Source organism: Paroedura picta, chromosome 14, assembly GCF_049243985.1.
Source record: "Paroedura picta isolate Pp20150507F chromosome 14, Ppicta_v3.0, whole genome shotgun sequence".
NCBI lineage: Eukaryota > Metazoa > Chordata > Lepidosauria > Squamata > Gekkonidae > Paroedura > Paroedura picta.
Window position 1 is genome coordinate 23,416,975 of NC_135382.1, and position 23,614 is coordinate 23,440,588.

Sequence of the window (23,614 nt, forward strand, 5' to 3'; positions counted from 1 at the left end):
CTTATGTCCCCAACAGAAACTCATTATGATAAGAATATGATAAATAAAAATGATATTAACTTATGGCATGATGATAAACACTCAGAGGAAAAGCTATTAAGGATGAGAGTGTAAACATGTCTGATATATTATCGATTAGTATCAAGACAAAAGGAGCTAATGAATATTGAAGGTGGAGTTCTAAGAGATGTGGCTAAATTTTAGAAGCTGATTATAGAACAAAAAAGCATTTACTACAATGGATATATAAGATTTTACTCCAGCTAGAAATGGAAGATGAACAACTGAAAAAATGTATAAGTAGATACATAATCTTAAAAACAGATATCTATGCAAAATTTAAGAACGACTATGGGGGGAAAGATATCAAATTTACTGTCGGCCAGATACTAAGAGAAAATCAAAACAAAATGTTTTTCAGATGGTATATAATTTCAAATGACATTGAGAAAGCACATAAAAACTAGCAAGGAAAATGCTGGAAATGTCTAGAGATAGATGGAACATTTAGTGTGTGGTGGACTCGTAAAAAAGCAAAAAGATTGGAAAGAAATAAACCAAAAAATGCAGACTATATTATAGTTTAAATTCCCAGAGGAAACCAAGAGCATGCTATTAGGTGTTTTCCCTAATAAATTACCAAAACATTTAGAAGAGCTATACAGATATGTAGTGACAGTGACTAGAACTATTTATGCAGCCAAATGGAAATTAGACATCTGTCCACATTTAGAAGAATGGGACTTGCTGAATATACAGTAATGGCAAAAAATAACATTTAAGAAACAGGTCTATTACATAATCTGAGGAAAGATGAAGTGTGCATTATGTGTACAGAGCCAGCAGGAGACAAACTTAAAGTGAGAATATATACATAAAAAGTATGATAATGAAATAGAAGCAGAATTAAAATCTACTCCAAATATAAGTGGCCTCTCTATATGAGTTGTATAATAGACTTTTTATACTGTGATATTCTACATATCTATTAGTTCCAATATTAGTGACAAAAATATGTCATATTAAATATGAAACCCATGAGGTCAAAATATAATAGTTATGAAGTTTGAAACTTAAAAGATGAATTCAACAATGCCCCAACAGAAATAAGAATTATTGTATTTTAAAGATAATATCTTAAAAGTTATCACAAAGAGGATGAAAGGGAAATTATTCTCTGTCCTAAACTTATGTACTACACGATTAGCTTTGACAAATGTAATTATGTTGTACAATCCAGTTTTCCCCTTTTCTTTTCTGTACCACTACTTTTGTTCTAAAATAAATAATGAAAAAATCAGCAACAATCATAAAAAGAAAAACATCAGCAATAAAGCATCATAAAAGAGATCTCAGTACTAGATCTGGTAAGGTAAAGGTATCCCCTGTGCAAGCACCGAGTCATGTCTGACCCTTGGGGTGACGTCCTCTAGTGTTTTCTTAGCAGACTCAATACGGGGTGGTTTGCCAGTGCCTTCCCCAGTCATTACCGTTTACCCCCCAGCAAGCTGGGTACTCATTTTACCGACCTCGGAAGGATGGAAGGCTGAGTCAACCTTGAGCCGGCTCCTGGGATCGAACTCCCAGCCTCATGGGCAAAGCTTTCAGATGGCTGCCTTACCACTCTGCGCCACAAGAGGCTCTTACTAGATCTGGTAACTAGGACCTATTCCTCCATAGATCTGTGAGCTTAGTCCAAGCAGTGGGGAAATAACATACGTGTCATAGTCTTGGATGATCTGCCCCACGGCCCAAATGGCTGAAAGGTACTCGTTTGTTCCCATGGGGTTAATGTAGTGTAAAGAGGTGGGGTCCCGGGGATTCCCATTGGATGCCGTGAAGTCAATTCCGACCTGAAAGGAAGGGGAGAAAGTCATTTTTATTTGCAGCCCATTGATGTGGCAAGCTCTGCGGTCTGGAAAAAAAAAAGGTTATTTTGGGGAGCTGAAAGCTAATGTGGTCATTATTGATTTGCTCAAAGTCACTCAGGAAGGAATTCATAGGTGAAATTGGGATCTGAACCAGGATATACCACCGTCAACACTGATGTAAGATTTTAACTGCAGCGGAGTTAGGTTGAAAAGGCCTTTGCCAACCTGATAGCATATTTTCATTTTGGAGCACGATCTTATTTAAGATCTGTACCCAGCATCCTTTCAATAAAAAGTTATTGTTTAAGAGTTCCCAACACAGTTCTAGTATTATGGAGGACTGAGGAAAAACTCCATCTATCCAGCTCATTCCTAATTTTACAACTTTTATCATTTTCTGCCCTTTGCTGCCTTTTTTCTAGGCTGAAAAGTCCCACAACCTCCAGCATTTTCTTAAAGGAAAGGGCCACCAGCCCCTAATCATCTTGTCTGGTCTCCTGTTATCCTCGTTCCAACTCTGCAATACCTTTCTTGAGATACAGCAACCAGAACTGCACACGGTGTTCCAAACAAGGACACTGCAATACTGGCTGCTTTATTCACAACCCCTTCCCTAATTATTCCTAGGAGGCTCTTCCTTAACAGGTGTCTATACAAAGGTGGACAGTGTCCATGTCTTCGCACTCTAAGAAGCTGCAAAGGATACTTCTAAGAGGGAGGTTTAATTGTTCAATACCATTTCAGCCCCTCTTGGAGAACAGAGTTTCGAATGGTATTATGTGTAGTCTTTACATTTATATAGAAGAAGAAGAACAAGAAGAAGAAGAACAAGAAGAAGAACAACAAGAAGAACAAGAAGAAGAAGAAGAACAAGAAGAACAAGAAGAAGAAGAAGAAGAAGAAGAAGAGTTGGTCATATGCCGCTTTTCTCTACCCGAAGGAGGCTCAAAGTGGCTTACAGTTGCCTTCCCATTCCTCTCCCCTCTTTTTCGCTATGTTCTCAAATCTCAGCATTAACTACTGCTTTGCCCTGACCTACAGGACGACAACGGGCATCAAGTAGGACAATGCAGTGTTATTGCATGATACCTGCCATGAAGGCGCTCCAGAGTTCCTTGCTAGTAAAAGCTTTGGACGGATGATTCCCTGTTTTTGGCACTTGCTTATTTGGCTGTCAGATAGGCCACTCTCCCCCCCCCCTCCTTTGTGCCCGGCAAGCCTTGATGCAATAGTTTGGCTGTGTGTGTCATGCACTTGTACTCATCCAGGTTTCTATGGCAACTCTTCCTCCCTTCCCCTTTGTGTCTATGTAGACCAAAAACAACAAACAAAAATGTAAATCCTTGGGAGTGTGCTTGTGTGCACAAACGCAGGCACAAGACCCTCTGCGCTGCATTCCGAAGCAGAAGTTTAGGGCAACTGGGGGAGGGGGGAGATTGTGCAAAACTGACATTACAAAGACCCACATGATTTCCACATCACAAAGACAACTGGAATGCAGGAATAGGGACACCATGTCTCTTGTGTCATGGAAAATACCTCTCTCACAAACTGCCGGGGAGGATAGGGAACTTTTCAAGAAGACTGTCGCAGTAAAATTAATTCCAGGCCGACCATGAACCAGAGATTCCCCTGGGAAAAGAACCAGGAGGTTGATCTTCTCTTTGGGTCAACTCCAGCACTCATTTGAGATGTCAGATGGTTCCTGCCTACACTTGCAGAGCTATTGCTTCTGCTCATCCTCAAGAAAAAGCCAAGCAAAAAGGAGACAGGAGATTAATATCCCCCATTTAGAGCCTTTCTACACTCTTGTTTTTGCGTAGAGATTCATTGCATGATATTCTGGCACTTGGTCCCCAGATGGAACTTTGGTTTTGGAGACAAGGCAGGTGTGCAGGAACTGTGATGTTCTGAGGCAAGCATAGTCCAGCAGAAGTTCAATTAAGCTCCACTCCCTGCTGCTAGCCTACAAAAGGGATGCTGGCCGAGACTGCCAGGCACCCAGCCAGCTGCCAGCCATGCCTGCTGGATTGGGCTCTGCTTGGTGGCTCGCAAATCGTACTGTTCTGTGAGATCAGTTTTTGGATCCTTAAAGCAAAGTATCTGACACAGCAGAGGATGGGATTCTTCCAACTGATGGCACAGCTGCTGCAAAGGGAGCTGGTGTGCAAAATAGGGCCAAGTGTTCTCTTAGGGTTCAATCTGATAAGAGGAAGCTTATGCATCTCCCTACATGCATAAAGTGCAAACTGGAAGCTTGGGTAGCCTCAGTTTATCCCTGGGTTATGCAGGGAAGGGAGGTGGATTTGATCCCTTTATCCTTGTGGCTTCCTGCTATGTTACTAGCATTCGGGGGGTATTCTTTAAAACTGGCTTTTTTCTTTCTTTTAACAAAACAGGGAGCCCAGCTTCTAACAGCAAAACCAAGTGGAGATTGAAGGGTTAAAACCTTCCCTGCATGGCCCCAAGACCAACTGAGGCTGTTATTTGCATTTTTATGGACAGGATGTGTGAATCTTCTCCTTGCCTGCATGAGACAGGTGCTCTCTGCAACACCAATGGGGACAAATGACAGACTCAGTTGCATGTTGAAGCCATTTTGTAACATTTTGAGGGTTTAAAAATATCCAGAAATAGCGTTTATCTGCATTACATGAATCAGCCTCTCAAAACTTTCTATTTTAAGGAGGAAACGTGAACAAGGCAGCCTCACCTACCTCACTGGGTGTCTATTGTGGGGAGAGGAAAGGGAAGGCAAGCTCCTGAAATTACAGATCACCTGCAGATTATAAAGATCAGCTCCCCAGGCAGAAAGGCCTGCTCTGGAGTTCGGACAGGGGTGTTGTGGAGAAGAAACACACAGGTTGTTGTAGAGTTGAAACACTTGAGGCCTACTGCACAGGGTTGTTGTGCAGATGAAACAGGAGGCAAATAGATTCTGTTTCTCTCTTGTCACTAATTTGGAATCGTCCATTTTTTTCGTGCATCTACTTCAGAGTTTGGCAGCAAAATGGGGGAAGAGACTGCATTTGCATAACGGGGTGTTTTTCTGCATACGTACACTAACTGGGCTGATGTTGTGAACTGTTTTACTTCAAGCCTCGTTTGCAATTAGAATTTGGGCTGACGGGGAGAGCAACTCTGCAATCCACAGTGCTTGCCCACACAATGAATGTGCAGGCTCCTCCAGGCTGCTCCGGCAGTGTTTCAAACCCACAAATTACTCCTACTTGGGCATCTAAATTCGGTCTGTAATCGGATTAAGTTGAACTGCTGGGTGCAATGAAGGCCCTGGGTGATATATTTTCACTTCCATTCATTCAGCTCAAGCGAGTACAATGACTGCCTTCTACAGCCGTCATATCATTGCACAAAAACTGCTATTTGCCTCCGAGGTAAACTTTAAACTATTTACAGTAAGCAAACCGCCCTTTGTGCTGCTCAGAATTTGCTGCCTCTGATCCTCCGGAACCAGTGCTCTCCAGCGCATAATTTCCACCATTTTAAAGATGGGGCTTATAACTGGTTGTGGCACAGCTTCCACCACAGCCCCTCTCCTGTTTCCCCTTTCAAACTGGAGAAATAAGATGCTTCATTTGCTCAGGAAAGTCCATGGGAACCCCATGAATGACTCTCAGACACAGCACGTGAAAAATTCCTTCTACCCGGCCCAAGCAAGGGCACCCCTGGCAGCTTTACAGGACAGAAACTGGGGAAAGGAGACACTCAAGCGTTCAAGTGTGTGCAAGAGGCTTATTCCTGTCTGGTGTCTTAAACAAACCAATTTCTAATAATTAAGTATCCCTTAAGCCTGAATTGGTATTGAGCCTTATCCTAGCACCTCCTCTCCTAAGAACCCAAGAAAAACCCTGTCGGATGAGGCCAACATCTGTGTAACACCATGGCCAAAACCCAGGTGCAATCAGGAGGTCCACCATCAGGGCCAGAACTCCAGAAGCCTTCCCACAGTTGCCCCCCCCCACCCAATAACTCCCACAAATATGAAGCATCACTGCCCCAGACACAGTATTCCATCTAAACCTAGTGGCTATTAACCACTCATGGACTCTTCTGCTCCATATGCTTATCCAATCCCCTCCATGCTTGCAGCCAGCACTGCTCCTTGCTGTGGGGGAGCATGCCGACAAGTCACAGCTGACTTCTGACGACCACATAGGGTTTTCAAGGCAAAAGAGGTTCACAGATGGGTTGCCACTGCCTGCCTCAATAGCGCATCCCTGATATTCCTTGGAAGTCTCCCATGCAAATGCTGGCCAGGCCTGACCCAAGATTGCAGCTAAATGAATGGAAAAGGCAGAGTCCTTACCGTAAACATTAGCTGGCAGCCCCCAAGGATGTAGTCCAGGAAGGAATAATCTCTGGTGATCTTAAAAGGAGTTTAGAGAGATGGGAAAAGGGGGGGGGGCAGGAAAGATGCAATAACTTTAATGTAAATAACAGGTTGGTTTTGCAGAACACTTAGAACGTTTGCAAGCAGAATGATGATTCTTTTAGACTTTGATTCCTTTAAGAAACCCAAATCAATCCTTTCCTGAGCAGGGTAAATTTTATACTGCTAGTGGGAAATACTGCCAAGTTGCAGCTGATTTATGGGAACCCTAAATGGTTTGCAAGGCAATAGACAAATAGAGGGGGTTTGCCATTGCCCGCCTCTGCATCATGACCTTGTTATTCTTTGGAGGTCTCCCATCCAACTACTATCCAGGGCTGACTCTGCTTAGCTTCCAAGCTCTGGTGAGATGGGGCTAAGCTGGGCCATCCAGGTCAGGGAAGATTTTAAATACTAGGCCACAGCCCTCAACCTCCCACTTCATTATAGGTTTCTCCTCTCTCACAAGCAGGTTTGTTTCCCCTAGACTCCACTAATCTCAGTTTACAAGGCCAACTCTTTGCCCTCCGTGGCCAATTCAACACTCTGGAGAAAGAAGGCAACAATATTAAGGAAATCAGGCTGTACCTTCTAGTCTAATTATATTTTTTATTTACAGAGCATGAACCCTGCCATTATTACCTACTACATCCGATGTGACTACAGATGTTCACGGGGGAAATTAAGCCAGTGGAATGCTTAGCAAGAAGTCTTGATGGGGATACACATTAATAGGAATTGTACATGGGAGGAGTACACTCAGCAATTGACAACTGAAGAAATGCCTGCATGGGAGCCCTGGGACAATCTTCCCCTGGGCTGAACAGGCTACTTGCACCGAGCACTGACTGATTCTTGCATGTTACACAGACTGGAGTTAACGTACGGCCAAAAAGTGGAAGATGCCAGGCAGACCCAATGTGGCTACAGTGGGGTGGCTCTGATCTAGGGCACCCAGATTCACACCAGAACTTCCCTCAGCAGGGAAAGGAGGAGGGGAAAGCTCTTTAAAGCAGGGGTAGTCAACCTGTGGTCCTCCAGATGTCCATGGACTACAATTCCCATTAGCCCCTGCCAGCAAATGCTGGCAGGGGCTCATGGGAATTGTAGTCCATGGACATCTGGAGGACCACAGGTTGACTACCTTTGCTTTAAAGAGCTCAATGGGGGAGTGGGAGCCACACGGCAGGGAGCTGTTCCATGCCATTTTGGAAGCGGAACTTATTTCCACCCTATCTCCAGGGCAACCGTGGAAGGAATGTCCACAAGCATTCTGAGACCAGCCCCCTATAAACCAGGGTTGTTTTTCTCCAGGGGAAACCCCAGGGAACACCCTTAGATCTGCTTTCCGTGTTGGGGAAAACACTGTTGTGGAAGCAGCCTTTCTGGAACCTGAGAATTTATTCAAGATATTTTTGGAAGTTTTAGTCTGCATCCCTAATTACAAGTATTACGGGGACTCGTGGATACCCTGCATAAAAATGCACGGATTAAAACCACCGGTGGTGACTTTGTCCAAGGAAAAGCAGAATCTGGAGCAGAGAAAAGGGCGACAACCAAGAGATTATACTTAACTCTTCCTTGATCACCATCTCTCCGCTACAGCTCCCACCCCCATAGGCAGCAAAACAGCAGAAACCCATCCCCGCTACTTCCCTTCCTCAATTTATCCCTTCCCCCCTCTACTCTCCATACACCAAAACTGCTTTTCCTTGCAAGAAGCAGCTGTCAGGATTTTAACACAAATGTTTTGAGTATAACCTTCACCGTCTGCACAGATTACTCACTTTACAGGATTTCACTATGATGATGCCCGAGTTTTTATAGCTCCGTTTCTTCTTCTGCTTTTTGGGGTTAATGCACTCGAATTCTACCTGGAAGGGACAGACAGACAGCAGTCAACACAAAGGCCTCCTGAAAACAACCATTCTGGTCTTGCATCTGCAAACCACCCCATGGAACCACGATTGGCTTGCTTGTGAGAATGCCGCTGCTTAGTTGCCTACACATTAAGTTCCACAATGGAGCCAACCGTGGCTCGGTCAGGTGACTTGAAGAAGTGAGAACAAGCAATGGGACTAGATAAAGTCCTCATTTGTCTGCTATTAGGCCAACTCCCACTGGTGTTCTACCATCTATGCTGGCTCTCAATTGAGCGGAGGGAGCAAAATGGAAAGGAAAAGGTCAGCAAAGCTCTAGCAGTCTTCCCAAACTCTATACTTTTTACCATAGGAGAAATCAAAGACTGTCAGTGATACCACTTCCCGGTTCAGAATTGGTGACTTCATTTCCCAGGCCTCATCCACAAAAGGCTCCCCAGGGTTCTTGCTCCTGACAGCCCTTAGGTGCTTCTCTCTGCATGCTGTATGGCTACCAGGCAACCAGAGGAGTTGGGGGTGTGGGCATGGGGGAGTGCCAGCAGTGACAGCATGACTTCATCTCAGGGAAATCCTGGAAGTGATGTCACTCCTCTCTAGGAATTGCTACAGTAAAACCATGGAGGGTCTTTCTTTTTTCAGTTCCTAGAGAGGAATGAGGAAGGGAAAGCAGCATGGTCCTATCTCTACAGATCTCAGAAGCCAAGCAGGTTGGGTATTTGGAAGGGAGACCCTCCAAGGAAAACCCTGTGGAGGAAAGCATGGGCAAACCACCTCTGCTTTTGATTTGCCTCGAAAGCCCCTTGCTGTGGCTATCATAAGTCAACTGTGACTTGATGGCACTTTACATACACACAGGAATGATGTTCCCTCTGGGTTTTCTCCAAAAGTCACATTACAACATCAGCCCAACAGCATTAAAAAAATAAGACATTCTCTGGCCGTGAAAAAGTCTCCCGCCATAGCAGGACACCGTGGTATGATGTGGTTGCAAGCGGATAAGAGCCGGTGTGCAAACCCCTCTCGCACATTTATTACAGAGTCCTTGTGTTGTTTCCTGACAAACACAAGGCCTTTGTAATAAGCTGAAGGAGGACAATAAGGCAGCGCTCTCCCCTGTTTGCTCAAGACACACCGCTCTCCCTGGTGTGGTACAATTTGTCACTGAGGGAAGCATCACTTCAGTCCTATCAGGCCACTCTCCTGCCTACTGCTTGCCTGGCTTGAGAAGAGCATTACATTGGCACCACAGGGGTAGCACAGTAAAAAAGACGACAAAATCCTAGGCTCCTTCTACCACTCTTTGGATAAACACAAGGCTGAAAGAAGGCCTGCAAAGTTAGTGAGGGTGTGCATGTGTGTGTGTGTGCAGGGGGGAGGGTCCTATTAATTTAAACCAACCTTTATCGCTGGGGGCAAGGGAGTGGATTCCAGTTTGCATCCAGACAATGGAATGAGGGAAAGCATCTGCAACCATCTTTAGCGCCCGGGGTGGGAAATAAAGGAGCTTCCCTGGGCTATTTAAAGCAAGTGACTACATTTAGAAGCCCTCCGTACCCGAGAGAGACAGAAGTGGAAACAGCAGATGAGCACAGCAGGGCTGAGAGCTTGGAGAAAAGTAGGTGGCAGGGACATGTTGCTTACTCACATGGTAAACAAAGGCAGCTACCTGGCTTTATTTTTAAGCTTTCTACGCAGAAGCACCCAACTGTCTCTATGAAAAAACTCACCCTCTTCCACCCTGAAGCATATTCACAGACAAATGCAAACCCACAAACAAAAACAAAACAAATCAAATGAACAAGTTGTGCATCGCATGTAAGAGAAGATCAGATTTGCATTCCTGTTGTCAATGAGTTTTGAATTAATACTCATACCAGTTGTCATTGGGTGTTTAAAACCCTGACTGTTTGGAATGTTATTAAGAAGCAAATGCAAGCCTTTCAAGTCTGTACCATGAAAAGGCTCCGGGCCATACCTGTCCAGCCGCGGGGGAAACCCCACCAAACTGAAATGGGATTAAAATTTCTACCATGCTGCAGTCCATAACGATAGATTCAAGTGGGTAGCCATGTTGGTCTGAAGTAGTGCAACAAAAAAAGAGTCCAATAGCACCTTTAAGACCAACACAGATTTATTCAAGGCGTGAGCTTTCGAGTGCATGCACTCAAAAGCTCACGCTTTGAATAAATCTTTGTTGGTCTTAAATGTGCTACTGGACTCTATTTTTGTTGTACCATGCTGCAAATTTGTTTTCAATTCAGATTTCTACAGATTGCCCTCCCCACATCCCACCCCACCCCTGGATTGCAGAATCCTCGATATAATTGCAACAGATCCCCGTGTGCAGATATGCTTATTTGCACAGGGAGCCAGCCTACGGCTGTTAGATAAAGGAAAGTTCTCAGCAGCTCTGCTTATTCAATTTGGCATGAGCGTGCAGTTTATGTGAGTGTTCGTCTTGACTGGTGGTTAACGTTTAGACTCTCTAGACCAGGGGTAGTCAAACTGCGGCCCTCCAGCTGTCCATGGACTACAATTCCCAGGAGCCCCCTGCCAGCGAATGCTGGCAGGGGGGCTCCTGGGAATTGTAGTCCATGGACAGCTGGAGGGCCGCAGTTTGACTACCCCTGCTGTAGACTAACTGAGCAAACCTATGTGGTGTAGTGGTTAGACTACTGGACTAAGGCCCGGCGTGACCGGGACTGAACCCCTTGCTCCATACGGAAACCCACCAGGTGACCCCCACACCAAAATATCTTACCTGAACCACAGTCCCTTGGTAAGAGACTCCTTTAAAAAAAACAAACAAACACTTTGCCAAGGGAAGTTATTCATAAACTTCATGTTTGTATCTCTTAGGAGTTCACGGAAAGTGCCAACAGGAAACAGCAAGCAGAAAAGTGCCAACAAGTTCAAATCTTTGGCATCTCCATTTAGGAGTAGATTAGGCAACAGGACTCTCTCTGCCTAAGGCCCTGGGGTGCCACAGCCAGTTTGCTGGGTTTACTGGACAATGGTCCAACTCAGTCTACACTGTGTTATTCAGAAGATGCTGTGCTCTCATGCTTACCAAAAAGGCATCTTGGGCTTCACACATCTTAACGACAGAGGTCTGGAACTCCCCGATGAAGTCATGGCCCCCATCGTTGTCATAATCAAAACATACAACCTGACAAAAACAAACCAACAAGGGAACACTCAGGGTTCCACAGAGTGTCTTCATTTCTCAGAAGCGCTCATATTGCAGTATTGCTTAATTCTACAAGAATTAGGAGAGACTTCAGGGCTGCGTTCAGACATCAGGATAAACGTTTAAAAAGTATTAGTTTAAATAATTAAAGGGGATGTTATGAAGAAGTTACATTTAAATTAGTCAAAAACTGGATGTGAGTTCAAGTACAGCCTTTCCCAACTTTTTAACCCTTGAAAAACCCCTGAAACATTCTTCAGGCTCTGAGAAACCCCAGAAGTGACGCGATCGTGCAGAGTATGGTTGAGAAGCAGAGCTGTAGACACGCCCACCCGGGGCCCCTCCTGACACTCTCCAGGCCCATTATTGGCCATTTTGGGAAGGGGGCGGATCTACATGTCACCTGATAAATATTTAACAAATTTAAAAAATATATTAACAACTAATTAACTCCCACCCATTCAGGAAACCCTTCCAGGGCTGTTATGAAACGCTGGCCGAGAAAGCCTGGTGAGGATGGAACAAGACTGGAATTAATACATTCAGTCGTGACTAATTTATAATAGATCCCGGGGAAGGGGGAAGAGAGCCTTGAATCGCTGATCAGGATGTCTGCCAAATGAGTTCCAAATGCTGGAGGTGAGGAGGGAGAAGACCTGAGATTAGGGGAGAGTCCTAGTGGTACATCTAGTATACCTTTCAGACCAAGCGGAGGAGGATCCAGCTGCTCTTACCTTGATCTGTTTTTCAATATCCCCATTGCACAGCGATACTAAAGGCACAGTGAACGGCTTCCACACGGGATCCAGCGTGTATTTAATCACCTGAAATGCAGAGAGATGCATTTGTGCAAACAGGTAAATAAAATAAATAAATGACTCAATTCAGATTCATACCAGAAATTGGCAACAGATGCTCCAGGCTAGACTATGAGGGATTGTGACTGGTTTTTTGTTTAACACCTCCCTTCCATGGAGTCAAGACAAGTGATGCAAATAATCAGCTAACACCAAGGCCGGCCAGAGTAAACATTAAGCCTAATGGTCTCAAATGTGGTCAGGATGTGGTTTCCATAGAAGTTGCATTTCTATACGAACTTACTCAAATGTATTGCTGATATGCAGTGCATACAGGTGTTCTTTGATTGCTCCAGGATGGGAAGAGAGCAGGATGCTGGATTCTGGAGAGCTCAGATGCTCCTCACAGTAGGACAGTGAAACTGAGCTACCCACATCCAAGGATGTTTCTGCCTACTAGAGAAACTGCCCAGGTATGAGAATCTTATTAAGTTAAAAAAGACATTCCACTCTGTCCCACTCCAAAAAAGCAGCCAATGCAGTACTGAGAATAGTCATCATTAATTCATCAATGATCAAATTCATCAATGATCAAATCGGTAAATTATTAAATCTGGAAACTGGAGCCATGAAAAAATGATACAGATCTTTCTACAAAAAAGCTCCACTTTGCAGAAAAATCTGGAATCTAAAAAAAAGGAGTTAAAAAGACCAAATATTAGAAACAGAGCATATAGCTTTAAGAAACAAATGCCCTCAATGGCTGTTGCTGGGAAACCACAACAGGCTGTTGCCTGGTTTCTATCAGTAAAAGGTAGGGGATGCGGGGCTCTATCTACAGCTGTTTTGGCCTTTAAGGGAGGGCTCGTCATGGCCAGTCCTGCTAGCAACCCATGACTTGCATGATCCCGACACAGCTGTTTGTTAGTGTTCAACAACGGCTATCCCACAATAACCAGTGTGGTGCACTGTTTACAATTTTAGACTGGAATCTGGAAGACCCAGTTTTGACCCTCCACTCTGCCATGGAAGCTTGCTGGGTGACCTTGGGCCAGTTGCTGTTCTCACACCAATGTGCCACACAGGGTTGCCTTGAGGATACAACAACAGAGAGGAGAATGACCTTTGGGTCCCTGCCAGAGAGGCAGGATAGAAATTAAATAACTCCCCCCCCCAATAAATATAGCTGAACACAGGTGGTCCATAAATGGTAGGCAGGTTTGCAAATGGCAGGCTGAAAATATGCAGGGAAAGATGAGGATGTGGAGGCTGCTAGAAAAGGGAAATACAGAAGAAAGGGAGGTGTCCCTACAAGTCTTTGTGGGTTTCCCAGTGTACAACTGGATCTAGCCCAGCAGCCACCGTTTTCTTGGACAGAGGCTGCCAGGGAGAGAGAAGACAGGAAAACTGAAGAGCAAATAACTGAAGACCCTACAAAAATATAGTAATTTGGGTCTTGCGTAAATTCCTAGCCATTTATTTCCCCTCTCCACTATTTCTCATGGACTGTCAACTTGCATCTGCTGATTTATAAACTTGTGGTTTCCTTTTCCCAAGACTGCCCCATACGCCCGTTTCAGCCTGTAAGCCCCAACCTGATTGATAAGCATCACTGCTCTTCCACTCCTTTCGTAACTAAGAGGGCTCCATGAAGGACCAACTTTGCACAACAGGAAGCGATTGCAGTGTCCCTCGTTCAGAACACAGCGCTGCCATTGAGTGCATGGATGAATTCTTGAAATGATAATGATTGTAAAACACATCCCACACGAGGTCGGAAGGAGCAAGTAGAAAACCTCCACAGCACACAGTCGGAACAGCGTAGAACCAAGATGCCGTCAGACGCTCGAACCCTGGTGTGGGTGGAAGGAAGGATGCATGCTTACAACCCCACACGCAAGATTCACACTTCATGGATGTGTCAGTACTAACACAAATCTGTGCGAAGGAGGCAGCTCTTCCGCACTGGGGCTCTTCCGCCTTTGCTTCTGTGCTGTTTTTCTGCTGAAAATAATCCTCCAGGTTTTTTTTTTTACCCCATTATGAAAAAGGGGCCCGTATATTTTTTCCAGCAGAGGTAATGACGTTCTCCTTCAGACCTTTGTACTGAGGATAAATTATTGTGCCTGGAAATGCACTAAAAACCAACTCCGTTGGCTTAAAACTGTCAAAAATGCCCATCATTGTTAGAGCTGAACGGACCTCTGTCTTAAACCTGATTAACTATAGCGCCTTACTGAGATACAGTCCGAGCATGTTAGTACACCTTGTGGACAGGAAGGCAGGTGTTTTCAAAGGACCACATTGGTTCCATTTTCTTTCATCAGCCTCCCATGATGGCCCTTTTCCCATCAAGGTGTTTTTAGAGGGCTTTAAAAAATCAGTAAGTTGCTTATTGTGCTATAAAAACCCTCCAAAAGCCATTAGGTGGTGCAGCCTGGGGGAAATGCAGGGGAACTGCTGGCTGATTGAGAAGAGTGCAGAGAAACCTCCTATGTGGGAGCCCTTTGCCAATTCTAGTGCCTCTCCATTTAAGGCACTGAATGCAGAATGGAGAATCCTCAGCATGTGGATACAGACCCCAACCAATGCTTTGTTCCATCCTCAGTAGATGGTCTGAAACCACCATCTGCCCAGACAGTGAGACCTTTTAAAAATATTTCAAGGTTTTAAAGACGGGAGGATCAAGGTATGCAAACTATCAATGACACTCCCTTCCAAGTAACACGTTTAGGATTGGCCTAAAAAAGAACAAGTGAACAGCTCCAACCTCCAGGGCTACCAACAGCGCAAGAAATTTAAAGGGTTAACCTCATAAAAACGAATCATATTTTTTGTCATCAGACAACCCTAATCGGTCCTCACCCCAGCCCCACATTTGTCAAAAGCATTAGGGATTTTTAAGTACAAAATTCGAAAAGGGATGAACTTCTGTGCAGACAGATCCTAAACGGACTCTCAGACTCAGAAAACCTTTATTGGCATACATAAACACAATCCAAGGAAACAAAATAGATTAAACAATAATATGTTCCCGTTCTTGCAAACATAAGTTATTTATTTGGAACATGCTTCCAAGGGCATCGGCTCCCCTGGCAAGTTTAATGGGATCCTTTTCTGAAAGCATTAATTGGATGATGGGCGATGATGACTTTGGAATTTAAATCCCTCAAATATGACTGGATTGAAATTCTTTTGGGAGAGAAGACTGGACACTCCAAACAATATGTGGTCGTGTGTCCGGGACTTTACAGCCATGTAGACAAAGTCTTTGGGGGGTGGGAATCTGATGGAATCTTCCCCAGGACACACTTGAAGGAAAGGAGTTGACTCTGGGATCCTAAGCTGGTTAGCAAAAGAAGTCTCTCACTGCAATGGAATGGGCTCATATTATAGTTCATTCATGACAACAAAGTGCTTTCCTTACCTCTGTTCGGTGAACCAGCATCCATTTCCCATCATCCCCTGGTTTATAAAACTCTAAAAATGGGTCTGATTTTCCAAACAAATCCTGTGAAAGCAGGGGGGGGGGAAACCCATGGTAAATATTACAATTTCTGTATTGATGCCTGGCAGAACCATGGATTAAATCTTAAAATTATAGTGATTGCAAAACATTTCCCTTATGAGGTTAGGAGGATCAAGACAAAAACCTTTGTGACAAACAGCTGGAACAGCGCAGAACCAAGATGCTGTCAGACACTCAAACCCCCCATTCTGCACACATAGGATAATGCACTTTCAATGTGCTTTGGCAGTCCTGTGCAGAACAGGAAAATCTACTTCTAAAGTGCATTGAAAGTGCATTATCTATTGTGTGCGGAATACTGGTCATCACCAGAAGGTGAAAGAAAGTCTGTCATGATTCTGTAGCAAATCAGAGGCAACTAAGAGCTCATGCTACCTTCTCCCTGAGTTACAATTCAGATTAAGGAGAAGCAAGGAAACCCAAGACTTAAGTACAAGCAAATAGCAAACTCAGTGGATCTTTTCAAAAGCAACAAATGTTCTCGATAAGAAACCAGGCACAGAAGCTCTGCACACATGGAATCCTGGAGGGGTCAGGTTTCTCTCTTTATAACCAGCATCCTATTTAAAGCCAGACCTCAGCTCTCTCAGGAGCCTTTCAATCGAACAGTGGCTTTTAAAATACCAATCATTATTTTAAGCAACAAAGAGTCTGGATGGCAACTAAGGCGCTCATTGGATCTGAGGCGCAGGTGAGCATAAAAGCCAGGGGGCCCTGCAAAGACTGCCAGATGAATACTTTAGCAAAGAAAATCCCCTGAAGCCAGAGCAAAAGAAAATAAAATCAAGGGACGTTTCAGAGGAAAAAACACACAATGGTGCACTGCCGAGCACAGAGCAGCTCCTTTCCCAGTTCCTCTGCAGCAATAGCCAATAAGCCTTGATGTACAGCGCATCAAAGAGCCCGGGAAACAAACCTGACCATAACCCCCATTTCTACGTGGCTTCTTTTAAGAAGTCTTTAGAGATTTCCTAGTTGAAAGGACGGCTTCTTTGCACACGTTATTTATAACACAGTCTTTCTGCAAGAAGCACACAAACCCCAAAGCCTGACTGCATCTCCAAACAAAAGTGACTTGACTGCCTTCCATGCCTGGAACAGGTGCTCTGGGGTATCATACAGACACTGCAAACTTCAGCTTTTCTTTTAGCAAGATCCTAGACCTCATGATGACAAAAGCTGCATGGAACAGGAATGAAAGGGATGTCAATGAGGGCTTCAAGCAGGCTAGGTGGTGGGCTGGATTTGTGTGCCTTAAAAAAAGACCTGTGCTATTTGCTTCTTCTCTACATCGATTCTCTTTCACATACGCTTTTAAAATGCTCTGTGCTAACCAGTGGATTGGAGGGGGGGGGGGGGAAGCTTAACCTTGCCTGTACCTGTCGAATCTCCTTAGATTGTCATGCTTCCCCCCCATCTGACATATTCAGCCAGGCAGTCTAGCTGCAAGGAAAATGGCTTGACATGTTCTGGAGGGTATTTTTAGGGAGGAGAATTCTCAGTCCTTAGGGAAAAGGGACCCTCCTAGCCCCTGCCTCCAAACATGTAGTTCTGTAGTGGGGTGAAGCACACAGGTAGGAAACGCAGCGCTGAGTCTGGTGTATTACAGGTCTCTAGCGTCATCCCTTATCTAACATTTCTAGTGTTATCATCAGAATACAGATATGAGAGAGAGTAAATTAGCAGTAAATTACTAAACAACATCATTAATATATCCAACAAATACGTAGCATAATGAAGAACAAATAATGCCTTGCTAGAATAACAAACTGAGTTCATTTTCCTGTTCAATTGCCATTCACAAAAATATAAGGGAAATAAAAAGGTTAAGGCTAGTGATTAATGGTAGACACTTTCCCAGTTGTGAACAGAATTCTCCTTATGTTGGCTATACTGATGATTTTGTTTGCTAATTTACTGCCAATTTACTCTTTCCTGATATCTGTACTGTGATCATTCCCACATCATAGCCTGAGGAAGTGTGCATGCACTCAAAAGCTCACACCTTGAATAAAATCTTGTTGGTCTTACAGGTGCTACTGGACTCAAAATTTGTTCAGGCTAAACCAGACAATGCAGACTGCTATTGGCAACATAGTACTATCAATTTATATGGTTCTTTCCAGGGGAAACCACAAAAAGACAGTTTCTTATCACAAGAACCTTCTGATCTAAATTTCTGCAGGAGAATATTAATAGAACCACTGTGCCACAAAGGGTGTGTATGTGTCATAGGCCTAGAGTATGTGAGAAGATGTACTGTAAGAAGATAAGATCTGATAATCTGTTGTGACATATTGGGTCAGTGCGAATTTTATTTGAAGAGGGGGGAAAGTATACCTTCTTATCCAATTTTCTGCCAGCCATGCTGAGAGTGATCACGCGATTATCTGATAGTTCTTGGGCTGCTATCTGAAAGAAAACAGGAAACCAATGATTTATTATTCACTACAAAAGGAAGCAACCTGAACCGTACATAAAAGCTCTTGGGGGGAGGCAGAAGCATGCTTGGGTGTTGGGCTGGACTGCAGGGGTGGCCAAACTTTGGCTCTCCGGATGTCCATGAACTACAATTCCATGGACTCATGGGAACTGGCATGGGTTCATGGGAATTGTAGTCCATGGACATCTGGAGAGCCACCATTTGGCCACCCCTTGGCTGGAGACTCCAAAGTTACCCAGAGTCCACCAAGGGTGTTTTGTTCCTGTGCCCCATTGCTTCCAGTTAACCTGACCAGTATGGCTGCTTTGCTCACAATCCTGGACCTAGCGCCAGAGAACCCAAACCAAATATTTCCATTTAGATCAACTATTCATCGGGCACTTTGCACAAGCTAAAACGCCACTGTGAACTCAGCTTCTCAGTTACATGTTACAAGGTGTTCTAGGCAGACTTCACACCTGAGTGGAAAAGAGGTAGACAGAGAGAGCCTCTATCTATCTTCCCCAAGAGCTGCTCAATTCAAAATTATATTTCCCAATCCACTTTATCACCCACAAGCCAAACCTATGGGGACCCCAACATTTGGCCTCCCCTGGAGACTATACATCTCACAGACGGCAATTCTGAACAGAACCCCTGGCACAAAGTTTGTTAGGGTTTAAGGTGCTACTGAACTTGTGCTCTTTTTCTACTGATACAGCCTAGGCAGATTAGGCATTTCAGCAGAGAGAGAGAGAGTTAACCCTTCCCGGAGTAGCTTTTCATCTTAAAATCATGTTCACCAGGATGCTTTTTCATGCACAGACGAAGCCTACAGTGACCCCACATTTTTTTCTCCCAGTGGGGGTGAAGCAGCTTATAGCGGGGGCAGCCGAGTAGGGAAAAAACCAGCAGGGAAATGGTTAGCCCAGTAGCTTCTCTCTGCCTACCCATTCTCTACACAGACCCGTAGTCAACCTAGGCAGCTTAGAAGACAACACAGGGGAGCAGGGATGATTCAGATTGGGCTTGCAGAGCTGGTAAAAGGGTGTGTTTTAAATCTAGCCATTTCCGACTGGATAAACAAGTCGGTCCCTGCGCAAAAGAATATAAATGGACATAAATCCATCATTTAAAAAATGCAGCAATCAAAACCCAGTGGGAGAACGCTTTAATCTTCCAGGTCATTCCATCGCTGACCTCAGATAAAAACATTTCATGGGGAAATTACAACACAAGATTGCTGAATTTAACCCGCACCCTCCTCCTCCCATAGGGATCTAGGGATGCTAATTTTCTGCCCTCAAGGCATTTTCCCTCTGCTCTAATCAATATACAGAGTATCTTTGCATCCCTCACAAGCATTCTTCCCAACACCCCTTGCAGCTTCTGATACGAATAAAAAGGATCAGGGATCTCCATTTCTACTCCACAAAGTGAGCTTTCACTCTTGAGGGAGCTCCTCCACCAGGCATTTGCTTGAGTCCGACTCACCCAACAACATCTGCTGGTTCAATCTCTGACATCCCCTCCATGACCTGAAGCAGCCTTATCATTCTATTGAAGCCACTGTTAGATAATTGTTGATATGTTATTTATGACTGTGTTATGTGATTAGACTGTTCTATGTATGACTCCTGCAATGTTTTCTGTGAACCTCCTAAGCTGTATGGGAGGGCTGTATAAAAATCAAATAAATAAACAAACAAATAAATTGAAAATCCAAAGCCTGAAACTCTTGATGGTCCCTAAAGTGATACTGGACTTACAGAACAAGTTACGCAAATCTGCTTATTTTGCACTGACAATCATATGCATTCTTGGTGTGTATGCTACATTCATTGTTGAACTAATCCGGTTAATTTGTATATTTTATTCAACTCGCACAATTGGAGTTTTCTCCGCACTGCAACTACTTAAAAAAAAAAAACATTCCCCTGACTTCCTCCCTAATCTGAGCACATGCTGGAAATTTTTAAGGGCATGTGATGGCTAGGATGGGTCTAAAAAAATACATGACATTATGGAAAAATGTCTTGCCTCACTGCAGGCAGGGTATGGGGGGGGGGGGGGGATGATGGCATTGACCAGAGCTGAAAATAGCTTTTCTCAGTTAGAGAAATGTTTGCTTTCCAAAGTGATTTGAATAAAAAGCAGTGAGTCACAGAATCTTTGTTGGTGGAGATAACCCACAACGAGCTGGTAATTGCCTGTTCTTATTCCCTCATTAGTGGCCCAGGGCTAGAAACCCAAAGTCAGACAACAGCCCAGAAAAAAGGTATATGGAGAAGCTTGTGGTCATGACCACTGTGCAGAACCAGAGGTCACATTCTCTTCTGACCACTGGGCCTATGCCAGGGGTAGTCAAACTGCGGCTCTCCAGATGTCCATGGACTACAAGGGCGCCTGGGAATTGTAGTCCATGGACATCTGGAGGGCCCCAGTTTGACTACCCCTGGCCTATGCGGATAGGGTTGCTAGACCTCTGGTGGATTCTGGCAACCCCCAGATAGGGTTGCCAAGACCTCTGGTGGATTCTGGAGAGCTTCCAGAATTATAACTGATCTTTAGATTACAGGGATCAGTTCCCCTGGACAAAACAACTGCTTTAGAGAGAGGACTCTATGGCATAATGCTCCACTGAGGTTTCTCCCTTCCTCAAACCCACCCTCCCAGAATCTACCTCCATATTTCCAGGAATTGTTCAACCCTCCCATGTGGCATAATAGGGAATGATAGGATCAGCCATGATAGGGAATTTCAAGGCCAACTACCAGGACCATCAATTTGGGCCTCCCCACAGGACTTTTTGAAATGCCAGTTATAGAATCATAGAACCATAGAGTTGGAAGGGGCCATACAGGCCATCTAGTACAACCCCCTGCTCAATGCAGGATCAGCCCTAAGCATCCTAAAGCATCCTAAATATCTAACCCTGAACCTCAGGCAGCTTCCTACGTAGGGATGATGTCCCTCTGCGCCCTTGTCCGTATGAACGCAGTAGCACTGCCAACTCCAGGTTGAACAAAATCCTGGAGATTTGGGAGTGGGGGCTGGTGAAGGACAGAGTTTGGTGGAAGGAACCACAGCAGGATATAATGTCACAATATCCACCCTCCTAGACAACTGGAGGAGCTGATATTTGTCATCTGGGGATCAGCTGTAATTCCAGGAGGCTTCCAGACTCTACCGCATTCCACACACGTTGGATAATGCGTTTTCAATGCACTTCAGGAATAGGTTTTCCTGCTTCACACAGGAAAATCCACCTGCAAGAGCACATTGAAAGTGTGTTATCCAACATGTGCTGCTAGTGATTAGCTAGGCATTTAGTGTAATACAGGATCCATGCAGGGATAATCACTATTGTATCCCTTTCTGTCTGAATGAGAAAAGGCAAAAAAATTGGTTGGTGCAGTGGGGGGAAATTTTATTTAGCTTAATGACCTCTATGTGTTTTGCAAAATTACTATACAGACGCCTCTGACAAAGCACAGGCAAAACGTTATGGGGTCATTGAATCAAATGAAATATTTTTCCCCCACTGCACCAATCTTTTTTTTTCTTGCTGTTCTGCTTAGTGATGAACCCCTTGTGTCTGCCTTTGCAGACTGCTGGAGAGCTCTCTCCCAGCTTAATTAACAAAATTGGTCATAGGCATAGTATTATGACACCATACTAATGGACCTATTACCATTTTTTAAAGGAGGGTAAAAAGCACTCCAGGAACAAGGAGGGGGAATGGTGGGTAAGAGGGGATACACAGAGAAAATGGTAGTAGATGTGAGTAGAGAAGTTTGGTATTCCATGCCTTCTCATCCAAACTACAGGCAAACATCTCCTTTCTGGAGGGACTGAAGCTAAAGGGGTATTGGGAACACCAGGGAAACCGCCATTAGGCTGAGGTCGACCAGAACCACCACTTCCAATTGGCCTCCCTCCTACAACCATCACTGCAGACTTGCCCACCCCACTGGGCCATCAATAAGCATTGACTTATTGTTCTCCCCAAGGTTCTATTGTTTATAATGTTATTATTGTTATTATTGTAGTATTTTAAACTGAGTTATTTGTATTGTTCCTGTTTGATGTAAACTGCCCTGAGCCTTCAGGGAGAGCGGTATATAAATATAATAAACTGAAAGATGACATCATGTGGACACACTGAAAAATCCTGTTCTCATTTGATAGCCAGGGCACAGTTAACCCTCTGTTTGAGAGTAATCATGGGTGTAAAACGGCAAGGGTAGAGAAATGGTGATTCACATACTAATGAAATGGAACAAAATGAAAAAGTCACTGCAAATAAGGTTGCCCTGTACGCTAGTTTATGATGTGGCACAGAAATAAGGCTCTCCCAAAATACTGGAACTTAAGGGAATCAAGTGGAACTGCTGGGCAATAGGATCAAGACAAGCAAAAGGAAATACTGCTTTACGCAGAAAGTGATTAAAACATTGAATTCACTGACATAGGATGTTGGGATGGTCACAGGAACAAACAGCTTGAAAAGGGAATTAGATTAATGGGCGATAGGTCTATCAGTGGCCATGGTAACCAAGGGGAAGGGAACCAATCACAGAGCAAGGAGGTCACATCAGGGGAAGGCCTCGGCCTCTATGTTCCATCATGGACTGTTCTGAGGAACTGGTTGGCCACTGTGTGAGACAGGATGCTGAACTAGATGGACCATTGGTCCGATCCACCAGGGCTCTTCTTATATGCAAGTGGAACTAAATTTGTGGATGCCATGATGTCTTTCTTTGCTTGTTTGTGAACAAGAAAGCACAGTTCAATCACAATCAACTCATGGTTACCCCATCCATGGGGCAGTTCAAGGCAAAGTGAGAAGTAGAAGTGGTTTGACATTGCCCTCCTCCACGAGGCAACCCTGCTCTTCCTTGGTGGTCTCCCATCCAAATACTAATTGTGGCCAATCCTGCACAGCTTCCAAGCTCTGACGTGTCCAGCCTATGCTGGGCTTTTTGGGCTGCCACGTTTTTAAAAAGCAACTCTTCTCCTTTCGGGAAATACTTCAACTGCCATCTGTATAATAGGGTGGGTGGTGGCGCTTGGCAAGACTGGTGTTGCACACTGTAAATCTAGCAATGTGGGGACATTGCGGTGCCCATAGGGACTCTCCCATTGCTATGCTTGTTCTCACTGGAGACGAGGAGGTTAAAGAAACTTTTACATTTCCTTTGGCATGCATGCAAGAGTGGGCCAAGCAATTCAGGAAATGCAAACATGTGTATATTCAAAGCACAGCTCATTTCCTTGCTGGAAAATGTGGCCATTAGAAGGAAGAGACAACATGCAAGGAAAAAGTTAGTTTCTCCTCCCACTTCTGAAGTGGTTTTCTAGCAAAAATTTAAAAAAGGCGGTGGGGGGGGGGGAGATGGATAAGGTAACCATGACATATAGATGGACCTTTGGGGTTCTTCTGGCCTTGTCGATTTGCATGCCACGGATAGGGCGGCCTCAAGCCAGCAAAGAGAAGCAGTGTTCCTGGCCCTTCAGCTGCCAACCAATCTA

The 23,614-nt window shown here is 44.4% G+C and overlaps 1 protein-coding gene across 2 annotated transcripts in view; it reads right to left on the reverse strand.

Annotated features, from left to right (window-relative positions):
- CPNE2 (copine 2) overlaps window positions 1–23,614 on the reverse strand; it is an 88,672-nt gene that overhangs the window by 17,988 nt on the left and 47,070 nt on the right. For both annotated transcript variants that reach the window (XM_077310699.1, XM_077310697.1), the window contains exons 5-11: window positions 17,998–18,069; window positions 15,556–15,639; window positions 12,066–12,155; window positions 11,212–11,310; window positions 8,049–8,135; window positions 6,199–6,258; window positions 1,720–1,853 (exon numbers count right to left, since the gene is read on the reverse strand). In XM_077310699.1, coding sequence (XP_077166814.1) covers window positions 1,720–1,853; window positions 6,199–6,258; window positions 8,049–8,135; window positions 11,212–11,310; window positions 12,066–12,155; window positions 15,556–15,639; window positions 17,998–18,069 — 626 coding nt within the window. The remainder of the gene's footprint in view (window positions 1–1,719; window positions 1,854–6,198; window positions 6,259–8,048; window positions 8,136–11,211; window positions 11,311–12,065; window positions 12,156–15,555; window positions 15,640–17,997; window positions 18,070–23,614) is intronic.